This window comes from Homarus americanus, unplaced genomic scaffold (assembly GCF_018991925.1).
Source record: "Homarus americanus isolate GMGI-L3 unplaced genomic scaffold, GMGI_Hamer_2.0 scaffold55743, whole genome shotgun sequence".
Lineage (NCBI taxonomy): Eukaryota > Metazoa > Arthropoda > Malacostraca > Decapoda > Nephropidae > Homarus > Homarus americanus.
This window is the reverse complement of record NW_024745117.1, coordinates 596,721-610,601: the sequence shown is the minus strand read 5'-3', so window position 1 is coordinate 610,601 and position 13,881 is coordinate 596,721. Positions and strand designations below refer to the sequence as shown.

Genomic DNA, 13,881 nt, shown 5'->3' with positions numbered 1-13,881 from the left:
GCTTAACCCCTTAAGTATGATAGCCTAACCCCTAGATTACAGTGGCAATCCTTGAGTATGACAGCTTAACCCCTTAAGTATGATAGCTTAACCCCTAGATTACAGTGGCAATCCTTGAATATGATAGCTTAACCCCTTAAGTATGATAGCTTAACCCCTAGATTACAGTGGCAATCCTTGAATATGATAGCTTAACCCCTAGATTAGTGGCAATCTTGAGTATGACAGCTTAACCCCTTAAGTATGATAGCTTAACTTCTTAAGTTTGATTACTTGACCTCTTAAGTACGATGACTTCATCCCTAGATAGATAGATAGATATACAAACACACAAGTAACTTGTCACTAACAAACACAGCAACACACCAAAGAATATATTGTTTTTGTTTACAACTCGTGTACACAAAGAGCCCGGCAGTGTATCAAGAGCACACAGTTGCCTCCCTCCGTCTAATTAACGATCAACACGACCAAAGTCCACACGCAAAATGCATATTGGTGGTCCAGACGGGGGCCCCTTGAGGGAGGCAGTCACGTCTGACCTCTGTAAAGTTCCCTGCGCCAGTTGAGTCATTCAATTTCCAACTTTAATTGGTCGGCTTCACGAGATTACGGAAAAGCTTGGATGCTATTCTAAAATAAAAGTTGACCTGGGACAGTATTCTTAAGTTCTTCCCTTTAAAAGAAAAAATTATAAAAGTTTGGGGGTTTTGAAGGAGGTGAGGTGGTGGTGGTGGTGGTATTGATGATGGTGATGATAGTGGTGGTGATAGTGGAGATGGTGTTGTTGGTGGTGGTGGTGATGGTGGTTGCTATTGTTGTTGTTGTTGGTGGTGGTGGCTGTTGTTAGTGGTAATGGTAGAGGTTGTTATTATTGGTAGTTGCGGTGGTGGTTGTTATTATTGGTTGTTATTTTTTTAAAGGTGTTTCATCAGGCTAAAGTTGTTAAGAAACGCTCACTTGAAGTCTTAGTTCCTGACGCTACTCAACTTTCACATAAAAATTAACAGTGTGTAGGATAAGATTTAATTAAATAATTTTCTTGCCTTTTTCTTTAAACACTTCAACTACCAGGTTTATTAAGCACCGTCTACAGCACCAACATTTAATAAAAGAAATCGGAAAAAAATCAGGTCAGTGTGAGATAAGATTTAATTAAAACTGCTCCTCGTGGCTATTGCAGGTGAGGTAGGTAGGGAGTGGTGGGTAGGTAGTCCAGGTACAGTATTAACGTCAGTGACACCACCTCCACCTACCTCAACCTCTGTTCTAACTCTTAGGGATTTTTCCGTCAAGTGACAGACACAAATATCGCTTGGTGGTGATGCTCCTGACATTCTTGAGTGTGACACTGCCTGATATTTTAGGTGTTGACTTAAGGAGGGTATTCTAAGATGGCACTATGACACTGCCCCATATTCTAGGTGTTGACTCAAGGTGAGTATTCAGAGCTGTGACTGATCTGAGACTCTAGCACGACGAGAGATGAGAGGAATGTGTGTGTCAGGAAGACGTGTATTCTCAGCGCTGCTTTAAGATTCGTCTCTCTTGAGTTTACAAGTTTCCGATACCCTGATAACCTTAGCTCAAGGGAAAGTCAGTCGGTAATCCCTGGTGAAGTAAGTACAGTAAGTGGTAATTTGTAACTAACCAAAAGAGTCACTAATCCTAGACGAACTGAGTCAGTCATCCTTACCTAGCTGAGTCAATCATCCTTACCTAGCTGAGTCAATCATCCTTAAATAGCTGATTCAGTCATCCTTGAGTGACTAAGTCGGTAATCTCCGGCTTACCAAGCGAGTCAGTAATCCCTGGTAGTGAGAGTTAGGATTCTCTTGCTTCTCTGAGTCAGTAATGCCTAACTGACCCATCAAGTCATTAACCCTGGAGGCTAACCACGCGAGATGTTATTTTAAAAGATTAATCCCAGACCAGCCCCGGTAAGACAAGAAGCTGGCACTGGAGATTAACCCTGGGATTAACGGGCCATAAATCCCCCCACCGTACGTCAAGTTAACATGTGTGGTGCTGTAATATGTTGTTTTTTTACCAACGGATTAATGTGGCGTGGCCTGGTACTGAGTGCTTGAATGTGCTCTCTCTCTCTCTCTCTCTCTCTCTCTCTCTCTCTCTCTCTCTCTCTCTCTCTCTCTCTCTCTCTCACACACACACAAATAGTCCAACTTAATGGTCCAAGCTTGTGTAATGGAGAGAGATAGTATATAACATATTTGTGCCGTCGATATATTTTAGTTGTGTGTGTGTGTGTGTGTGTGTGTGTGTGTGTGTGTGTGTGTGTGTGTGTGTGTGTAGTTGTTACTGCTGGATGGCGTGACACAAGGGGATAACTTCCACCCCGGGCCATATGATCCGCACTACCACGTGAGGCCAAGTTGTAATATTACGGCAGTGGCTGGATGTGTAGTGCGTGACCCTGTGTCTGTGTGTGTCAGGAAGTGAAGGGAAGGAAGAGAATATGTATGTATGTATGTATGTAAGGGAGGATGTTCTGTTCTGCGTGACTATGTGTGTGAGGAAGGAATACGTGTGGGAAGAATAGGTCTCTGGGTGTTTTGTGTACGAATGTTAAAAACGTCTTTACCTGAGGTGTCGTTAGTTGTTCATTGCAGAGTAAAAACATCAGTATTACAGCAATAAAGTGTAGAATAATAGCAGGGCCTTTACTAGTATTGTACTGTTATTGTGCTGATCTACTACTGCTCTCTCTCTCTCTCTCTCTCTCTCTCGTTTTGTTTGCTAATACGACTCTCAACAAAATCCCTTAACTGTACTCCTACCACTATGACTAAAAACTCACCAATTAGAACTCACCGTCAACATACCCTCAATCCGCCACCCATAGACCCTCAGTGTTTGTTTAAAACCCACTGTGTATAACGACCACAACCCCTACAGTAACCAGACTCCCATTCCCACTCCCGGGGACGGTGGCCTTTATAACTGGGGACTTCTACCAACGTTATCTCGTACCCACAGTCATTCAGGCACGGGGGGAGTTTTTCTGCGTCGTAATAAAGCCTCGTCTATTACCGCCCTCGCTTATCGTATCTTTCATTCATATAATTAGGGACAAGCTCATGACTTGTGAAATTATGATAAACACGTCAGTTCTACATCAAAGAGAAACCCGTAAATAATAAATATATCATAAACGTATATTAGAGAGAGAGAGAGAGAGAGAGAGAGAGAGAGAGAGAGAGCTATGGGTTTCCGACAGTGACACCTTAATTACTCGCGCCTCCCAGCAGCCTTGTATATCATAGCCTCCGAGATGTTGATAAAGCACAGGCCGCTTCCACTACTCTATATAACATGGTTGAGTTAAATAAGTTTCATGATACAGATCTTCTTCATATATCAATAGGTTTACATTAAGGCACCACCACCACTTCCTGTACAGTATATATCAAATAGGGCCGACAGTTTTAGTGGTGTATAGCTTCACATCTAAATTATGTCACCACCAACAACAGAAATAAGTTACTATGACTACTTTAAGGAACATTTAGATACAATTATCTTAATATCTAGGTTAAGGCATTAAGTACTACCATAACTACGTGTAATTGACTAAGTTAATTTCTACCATAACTACGTGTAATTGACTAAGTTAATTACTATCATAACTACGCGCAATTAACTAAGTACTATCATAACTACGTGTAATTAAGTTAAGGTACTTTTCAGATACACTTCTATTCTTATCTAAGGTTAAAGCATCACATTATATTCTGAACACATGAGAAATACTTACTGCATCCTTAGTACTTCCTACTTAAATCTTTAACTTACAATTATATTTCTGACTGGATGGCTGATTCTAACTCGGTGGGAGAGTATAATGAAAGCCTGATAGAATCCCCGGTACTTAAATGTTACTCACGCGTCACAAATTAAGCAAAATTATGTTATGTTATGATTCATGTTTTCTCCCGGTACTCCCGTTTATTTTATTTTATGCCGGCGTTTATTTTGATTAGGGAAAACCCTTCATTAAAAAGCTACCTGCCTCCACCTGTACGTCTCTCTCTCTCTCTCTCTCTCTCTCTCTCTCTCTCTCCCTCTCTCTCTCTCTGTGTGTGTGTGTGTGTGGAGTGAAGTGATGCACAGTTACACGCTCCACTTGCTCTTCTTAATTGGTTTCATGTAGTCTTTCGTAACTGGAAAGTTGTTTTTTTCCTCCTGGCTGTATGAGGAACCAGTATGAGCCATATTCAAAACCCATTCACTTCTATATGGTACCAGAAAAAATAAATAAATCCTGTATGACTCGAAACATTTTGAGTATTAATTCGCATGTAGGAGCTTTAGCCCGCGATTACCATGTTAACCAACCTTCTGTGTACGATGCCTAACCCCCCTAGTACCGAACCTTCTGTGTACGATGCTAACCCCCCTCCCACGAGTACCATGTTAACCAACTGTGTACGATGCTCAACCCCTCCCACGAGTACTATGTTAACCAACCTTCTGTGTACGATGCCCAACCCCCCCACGAGTACCATGTTAACCAACCTTCTGTGTACGATGCCCAACCCCCTCCCACGAGTACCATGTTAACCAACCTTCTGTGTACGATGCCTAACCGAGTACCATGTTAACCAAACCTCTTAGTACAGTGAAATGGAACAATGAGGACGATGCCTAACTTCCATGAGTACGAGGCCTTAATTCCACCGATTACAATGCCTTTAACCTTGGAATAAGATATCTTCACCACTTCAATACTATGACTTAATCCCTCGAGTAAAATGCTTCAGCCTGTTGAATACAATTAAGTAATCCCTTGAGTACGATATGTTAATCCTCTGAATATACAAAGACAATGTACTTATGGGGTTAAATCATCGTACTCAAAGAGGCAAATACTAACCCTCCCCAGCCTAGGAATCCACTAACTTTAGATTCCACTGTATATTGTATGGGTGTAAAGGCCTAGGTGGTCAGCCTTGATATGAGGTAGTACAGTATAGTCGTGTTTTTTTCAGCTTGTCATAAAATACCCCGAAAAGTGGTCCCGCCAACACGTCAGGGAGTTATGATAGGCAATTTACGGTTAAACCCGATATGTGTGAGAGAGTGGGTGAGGGGGGTGGGGGGCATAGTATCAGAGTGAGGGAGCCCTTCGCGGGTCAGCTCCGGATAAACGTGTCACACGGCTATATTCGGCCTATTTACATGGATACGTTTTTCACGGATATTTCCCCAAGTGTTAACCTAAGCCTAGAACTCCTTTGTGCCGGGTCTTTTCATATCATTCGCCACGGTGAGACCCTCAGCCGTTGGTTTAGGGTGAGAGGTACCTGAGTTTTTTTTTCCCTCCCTCTGGCAATCAAACAGCGGCAAGTGAAGAAAACTATTAGTGGGCACGACGCCATGTTTAGCTCGGCGGTACACACGGGTACAAAGGGATAAACTACTTTTAATAACCAACTCTGGGTATAACGGCTGCTGTGTTCAGTAAAGTCGATGTCATAAACATGGGATAGCTAAGGAAAACGTCGTTGCCTTAAATGATAACTGAGACTTATATGTGGAAACGTCGTTGCCATAAAAACGAGCTATACATGTTAACAACGTGGCCATATACAAATGCCATACAATATACACAATTATCGGTGATAGCACAACTGAATTGGTGTATCTTAGGTTGGGGTATATTCCAAGGGTAAAACTACATATATTTTTCTTTGTGGTTTCCTCAACACAACAGTTGTACCTGATAGATGTGAGAACCTCCTGTACTAACGACCACCTCCATAAACCACGCTGACCCTCCCATTACAAAAATAAATAAATTTAACTTAAAACCTTTTCTCGTTTTTTTAAAGTATTTTAACCAGAAAAATCTACCTCAAGAGTGGGTTTTTAGGAATGTGAAACCCTTACTGCTAAAATCAAAGTTTTCCTGTGGAGAAGCGCGGGGCTGTCGGTAAATTGAGTTTAAATGATCGTTTAACGGGCGAGAGTTTTGAGTGAGGTGCATTCTGGTCTTCGCACGGAAGGGGTTAATGGTGCCGGGATTCTTTACAGCTATTGGAGACCCGCCACACTAACCACTTTTTCCTATCGTCGAATCTTTCAGTAGTTTTACCTTTCAGAGGAAACCCGTGAGGGAGATTAAACTGTTAATGGTTGCAGTATGATCACCTACACTGGCGGTGAATGGTGGAGTATCAGGTATGATTATATTGTTTAGGATAATAACTGGAAGAAGGATCCTGCTTATGATGGAAAACACCCATAAAACTGTTTCACCACCATCATGCTACTACACCCTAATGTTTACACTGTCCTCAGTGTCTCGTGACGGACGAGAATTAACGACGCGTTTTTTACTGCTTCCAGGTTGTGATGGCAGACGGCCCCGCGACCACCTGACTCTACAGCCATGCGTCACGCCGCCATGTTGTTCCTGGGTGGCCTCTTCATCCTACTGTTGGCCGCCACCTCCTGCAGGGCACAGGTAGGGCTGAGGACGGCCCCGCTCACAGCACCCAGGGCCCGGGACAACACCGGCAATAACAGCACCAGCTTAGGACTCTCTTCAAAATGGTCGAGGATAGACATGCGTCACAAGAGCAACAACACCAGTAGCATCGAGAGCTCCTTGGCCGCCATCTTCCGAGGAGTGGCATATGGGGTGTCCACCAGCCAGCCTTCCTCCACCACCACCTCCACCACAACTCAGCGTCCTCCACGACCTACTGCTGGGTACAGGGTACCCCAAGACTTGCCTCCCAGGGACGACTATGGATATAGGGCGTCGGGACCACCCGTTTGGTCGTCACAGCCCGGGCTGGAGCCCGAGGTGCAGAAGGCTGTGACGGACCAGCGAGGAGTGGGTAACAGGCCAGTCCAGACGCCGTATGTGGAGGCACCCATTAACCATGATCAGATGATGGATGTGCCCTTGGACCGGCCTCAGGAAGTGGAGGTGGTGCGGGCAGACGTGGGTGTGGGTCTCAGTAAGGTGGCGTGGGTGCGCGCCCTAGGAACGGCGTGGGTGGTACATGTATACTGTGCTGCAGGGCTGTACAGCCTACTGGCCCTGCTGGCACTGTTCTGGCTGGCACGGGTACATGCAGCGGCGCACCTCCTGCCACGCGGCTACTATATTACACTGCACCTCCTCATGTTCTTGGCTGCATTCCTCCGCTGTGTACATCTCTTCCATGATCCTTATGGAGCAGAACGTCGGTTGCCCGTAGCTCTCTCAGCTGTCGTGGAAGAGACAGGGTGGCCGTGTTTAACAGCGGCACTAGCAGTGGTCGTCCTGGCTATAGTGCGAGCATGGCGGTGCCCGCGTCTCCTGCCCAGGAAGCCCCATGCTCCCTTGGCTCTAGCTCTCCTCACTGCCGCCCATCTCTTTGCATCAGTTGCCGCCCACTTAACTTCAGCGTTGTTGCCTGAGCATGCTGGCCCACTGCGGGCTGCCGCAAGGGCGGTCACAGCAGCTTGGGGCGGTGCTGTAGGAATCGGAGGCTTCCTCTCTGTATGGCGAGTTGGCCGGGCAGCTGGACGTCACCCCGGGCTGCTGCTGGTGAGGCTGAGCCGTTCACCCCTGGAGGGTACACTACCACCCCGCCATCCCCGCCTGGCTTTGTTACGAGGCTCCCATCTCACTCTGGTGGCTTCCTTCCTCCAGGTGGTGCTGGCCGGTCTTCACATGTACGCTCTTGTGGGGCCTCACTACATCTTCGAGCTACCGCCTGCATATCCCTGGCACTGGCTGGCCTACCAAAGCACCTGTCGCTTGTTAGAGGTGCTTATGTGGATGTTGCTGGGAGTGGCCTCTGCGTTCACTGTGGGAGGGACATCAGGAAAACGCCAGAACCACAAGGGCGAGAAGCGACTGTTATCAGTGTTTTCTTGTAAGCGGTGTGGCAGTTGTTCCAGCATTGCAGCCCAGGAGAAGGTGGACGAAGTTTTCCCTGCCGTGTGCCAGACTAACCAGGCTGTCAGAAACTTCACCCTACAGTCATGTGGGAAGGGTGTTTATCAGGAGGCACTGACGCAAGAGCCTCTTGCCCGACGAGCCAACACTGTGCGTGTCACTCACAAGCGGCCGTCAATACGAAAGTCGGCTACCCTTCACTCAGCCACCTCCGACATTCACCTTCTGTGGAATCACGGTAACACGCTCAGTGCCCTTCCCCCTGACGCCTCATCTAGACCCTCGTCGATGTTATTCAACGATGCAGGTTTTGTCAGGTTCAGGATGCAGGTGGACCCTCAGCAAGGTATGGATGAAGTCCTTCGTAAGTCACTCCAAAACTTGGAGATTCAAGCTGAGGCGGTCGACTCTAAACTCTTACAGCCGGTCAACAAGGACGAGCCACCCTCTTACGACCAGAGCTTATACTCCAATGCGCCCCAGCCAGGAGACAAGTCCCCCCCTGCAAAATCTAAGACCTCCCCGAGGTATGAGGATCCATATGACAGCGGGCAGTTTGAACACTTGCTACAGAACCGCATCAATTCTGAGCTGTACTGCGGGTTAGGCGAGGGTAGACACTGCAGGAGTGAGGCGGCCAGCGTCACCGACTACAGTTCCACGGACGCACTATCTCCAGTGGTCACGGCCGACAACGACTGGTCCAAGTATGCCAGCACCTGCTCTTCCATCAGCGCTGCTAACAGCTTTGACGTCCGCATGTATGATGACTTTGAGGTTGCTTCCTATTATCACTCACCATCCTCCGCTTCTTCGCATGTATATGCTTCTTTGCATCGACCGAAAGCTCGTGCACGCTTGTCTCGTCAGCGAGCTGTGTACGGCGAAGGTGAACCTGCCGTGCACGGGTATGAGGGCAGGCAGGCGGTGGAACAGCTGACAGCACTCCTGGCTCCCCGCACCTCATCTACCTCTCCTCAGTCTGATATTCATGTCGACTATTTGACTGACGGCTCCCACGACCGTCACACTCGAGGTTCTGACTCTGACCTCTGTTCCACCGGGAGTCGCCAAAATCGCCACAGTCGACAAAACGGTGACAATGAACGACCATCTCCTGGGGGTTGGAGGCAACCACACTCTCGCCGTATCAACCTCCACGACATCACCCCGGACTCGGCTGTGGTGGTAGACTATGCCGGCCACACCGACGAGGCTTCAGGTGATGATGGAGAGCTGGCGTTGATGCACCGTCTGGGCCAGCCTCAGCCTCCCAGGTCCGGTCTCCTCACCAAGATAGTTAAGAACAACTTCTCCCTTAACAGCAGCAGCGGCTACACTCCTCTTGGTAGTGAAGACGTGTACAACTTGCCTCTACACCACCAACAAGTACTGCTCAAGCAGGCACAACTGCAGGGCCTTCAACAGCGCAGTGTTCCCGATGAGAAATGTGAGAGGATCAGGCCATGTGGTCACCGTCCTCGTAGGGCCCCCAGAGAAGACCCAAAACTCACCAGCCCTGTCAGAGCTCTTCCCAACCACCGCAAGCCATCGCCCAGTGAACAACCACTAAAACAAAAGAAGGTATCCCCGAACCAGCAGGTACAGCAGGACAGTCTTGACCAAGACTCCGTGGGTGTGACAGACGGCACAACACAGACAGAGCCTCGGGTGTGGCCCGCTGCGTCGCCGTCCTCCTCCCGCCCTGCCTCTTCTCTCGCCTCACACTCCGACCTTCCCTCCGAGTGCGTCGACTCGGAGGACGATGTCAACTACGTGAATAATCACAAGAACACGAACGATTGTGAAGCCACCCCGGAGCTACCGACTCTGGACACCTGGCCCTCCCCGACCCGTCTTCAGGCAGCCGTGTGACCTCGGGTGAGCCAACAGGCCAATTATAGCATCCGTAGGGTGCGCCCCGTCAGTCGTAGTCGAAGCCGCAGCCTCCCCGTCACAACCGCAGACTATAAGATTATCTTTTCTAAGAAGTTCATCCCCTGAATCCCCCCCCCCCTACCCCAGCGGCGTCATGGATGGATGCGCTGTGAAAGCCAAAACTCAGATACGTTATTTCCCTTTAAAAGTTTATAGTGTGTGCTGGACAACTAGCCCAGGTCCAATAGCTCAGACGTGTTATTACCTTCAGAGCCAGGTGACGACAGACTGCTCAGTGATCTTGTGATAATGTTGTCATGTGGTACACTCACAGCTACGTCCCAGGACCAAGTTCAGCGGCTTCCTCTTAATTATTTTGTACACATACATTTTACTCATATGGCGGGGATGAAAGAGCGCTCTTCTTCCAGGTGTGTTGTCATAAGCGAGTGTAAACAACCAAAGTGTGTCCACAGTAGATTGTGTACAGCAACTTTAGTGAGATAAAGTAGATATAAAGCTACGAATGTTGTGAATGTGAGAGTGTACAGTATAACGTGAGCAGTGATAAGAAAGTGTGTCTCTGACTCTTACACGTGTTGTCTCCTATGGCAGACGGACACTCACAGTAACCATAAGGACGCTTCCAGGGGTGATTGATGGTATCAGTCAGTCAGATACAAACCCTTGATGTGATATTAAAGTCATACGAAGAGAGTCGGGGCGAGCTAGTGTTGATGGGCTGCTCCACACACACACACACACACACACACACACACACACATATATATATATATATATATATATATATATATATATATATATATATATATATATATATTGTATTACAAGAAAATGCAGTATTCCAGTAATTACCCAATTAGTGTTTCCTGCCAAGTAATTTATTATGAAAACAGGCCACTGTCATTACAAATTGTCCAGGTAATTATTTCACATTGTTATAAAAATTTCAGTATTAGTGACACCTGGAGTTACCTTGTCCTGCACATACCGTATCTCTCAGGAAGTGACAACTCTTACAGCCACAGGTTACTACTACACACATCCTTGTTCTGTACTGTATGTACGAAGTGCTGCCGGCCTTTGATTCTGTACGTTTGGTTTTCTCTTTGTTGAGATGGTTATTTTCATGCGAGCATTAGACAGTTAGTCACCGTTTCATGATTATTTTTTGGTGGTAAATTTTGTACAAGTTGGGGTGCACTTTGGATGATCTGAACCTGTAGTTAGTTTTTTAAATACATTAATCGCCAAAAATCATAACCTGTTGTAGATCAAGCATTAATAAGTATAATATTTGTATATCTGCTTTGATATTTATACAGTACTTATTTTGATATTGGATCATAGGAATGTTTATCAAGAGACATAGAGGAAAGATAAAACTGTCCACAAACCAGCAAAACTGTATCCAAACGCTTGATGAAAATCCCCTCCATACGGTCGAGTTTATAGTGTTAAGGCACATGTTCCTGAACCTCAGTGGAGGACACCCCGGCAGCACTCTCTTGCCCCGACCCTCACCCAGTGCTCCTAAAGGACTCCTTTAAACGTCTTTCAGGAGAAGATATATCTAAGTGTACTTAGTTGATATCAAGGATGTCAAAATGACTTCTGGCACGGAGGAACAGGATATCAGTGATATCAGGTTTTTTTTAAGCTAAGACTTTGAAGTGATGGAGATGTCAGTGTTTCTTCAGCTGACGTCAATGTTGAGTGTTGTGTAAACATGAGTGTTGGGGCCCCCGTGACCTGTGACTGGCTATCAGTGTTGACCGCCAGAGTTGTGTAGTGTGTGGACGTACCGGTGACTTCGCCACCTTACAGTGTATAACCAAAGACGCCGGACTGACATCGTGATCCTGGCGTTTGTGTGACATCCTTAACCTCTTACCAGAGCGTTCTTGTGACGTCCTAACCTCACCGCCAAAGCGTTCGTGTGACGTCACAACCTTACCACTAGAGTGTTCACGTGACATCATTACCATGACGCCAGGACCCTCGAATGATGTCACAACCCGACCACTAGTGTTACATGTGACGTCATAACCCAAGACGCCGGGGGATTGGTCACATGCACGACGCCAGGAATTGCAAGAAAAACATGAATTCTGCCGAAAACATTATAAAGCTCAACATTATCATTAGTGTCTCAAGTGTTTGATTTTTTTCGTCATTGGGGAAATAAACTTAGGAACATATAGCTGTATATCAAAGGTAATCAGAAGAAATATATTTATATTTTTGTATGCGTAAACGTGCACCAGAACTATAGCCCCATTACATCATGTTGTGTGTTGTTGTGTCACGTATATCTGGTCGATTAACTCTTAAGAGTGTAAATTGTAAAAAAAAAATAATATTCCCATGTGTAAATTGTAAAAATATTATGACCTCCATGGTTGACACATTCCCTACATGTCCAGGTGTAAGCAAAGTCTATGCGTTATTAAAAATTAATGTTTTGTAAAAAGAAAGACACTAAAAAAGGATATTGTTGATTGGTAAAGGAACCATTATTATTTGAAGAAGGAAACATTTTTTGTAAAGGTAAAAATGTAGAAAAATGGATATATAAAGTAAAATTATTAACTGAAAAATATTGTTCCTTCAAAGAAAAAAATTGTATTAGCACTGAAAGTTATACCAATTGGTACATATACAACATATGGTACATAAAGGTGATTGACTTGAAAGTTATTGAAGAAAACTGAGAAATAAAAAAAAAATATTTGAGGGTGGTGAAGAGAAATGAGACAAAATTAAACTTGCATGTAGAGAAGACAACTGAGAAATAAAATTATACTTGTGGGTCGTGAGACAACTGAGAAATAATTACTTCATCTCTGAGTTACCCACCACACCTAAACAACCCTCCACACATACCTTGGGGAACTACCATATCAACAACACCCATTCCATTCTGCAATTTGTCTATAATAGTCTTGTTCTTCTTATTCTTCTTCTTCTTCGTTTAAGTTTTTTCTTTCATTCTTTCCTTCCCCCATTTTCTTTTATTTTGTTTATCTTTTACTTTCACATTATCTTTCTTCTTCTATATTTTCTTCTCCTTTTTCGCTTTCATCTTTTTCTTCCTCACCTTATTCTCTCTCTTTTATTTCTTAGTTTCTCTCTCCTATTTCTTACTTCGTCTTATTCTTCTTCCCCATATTCCTTCTCCTCTGTTACGCCCATACCTCCTCCTTTCCCTCCTTTGCTATCATCCTCTTCCTTCTCTACTATCCTTTTCTTCCTCCTACTCTGCTGCTATCCTCCCTTTCCTCTTCTTCTCGTCTATCCAAAGTATCACTCCATTATAGAAGAAATGAATGAATGTGCCTCACTACACCATCATCGCTACACTATGGGTGAACCCCAAAATATTATATATATAATATAAATAAATATACCGTATATATAAATAATTACATATGTATATTATAGCACCCGTGACGTCATCAAGCATATTTTTAGTTTGAGTTTGAAATTAATAAATAAATAAATGGATCAAAAGTGAGAAATTCGCCAGACGTTCGCTTTGCCCAAGCCAGGCGTCTCTCTTGAGTCGATGACGTCACGGATGCGTCATTGTTGAATCCAAGTCGAATATCCCACCGTTCGACTGACTTTGAGCTCTGACGTCATTATGTTCTTACTGAGGCTTTGCCAATGATTGATGATAATATCCCTTCTGTTTACTCTGTGCTTACTGTAATTAATTTGCCATTTATGATAAGCCATTTCAAGAGATTAATATCATTTTCCTCCTTGTGTTTTCCTGGCCGGCTATATTGAAGAAAAAAAATATATATGTGAATTTACCAATTTACTGTACAGCGCATTGTTTCATGTGCCAAGCTAGTCAAGTCCAGCTAATAAATGATAAAAAAATGATATCCCAGCTGTGTGTTTCACTTATGTTATACCTGACACCTGATTCGTACTTAAAAGGTCTTCTTGTCAATAATGTTTTTGTGTTTAATAATAATAATAACAAGAATAATGGTAATAATGGAAATAAAATTAAGTAATAAAGACAATTTTTATCAAGAACAGTTATTATT

General features: G+C 44.8%; 1 protein-coding gene across 2 annotated transcripts in view; it reads left to right on the top strand.

Moving 5' to 3' along the window:
* Positions 1-10,581, top strand: part of LOC121878575 — a 30,515-nt gene extending 19,934 nt beyond the window's left edge. For both annotated transcript variants that reach the window (XM_042384913.1, XM_042384914.1), the window contains exon 2: positions 6,370-10,581. In XM_042384913.1, the coding sequence (XP_042240847.1) occupies positions 6,413-9,793 (3,381 nt within the window). In that variant the 5' untranslated portion in view covers positions 6,370-6,412 and the 3' untranslated portion in view covers positions 9,794-10,581. The remainder of the gene's footprint in view (positions 1-6,369) is intronic.
* The last annotated feature ends 3,300 nt before the right edge of the window (positions 10,582-13,881 follow it).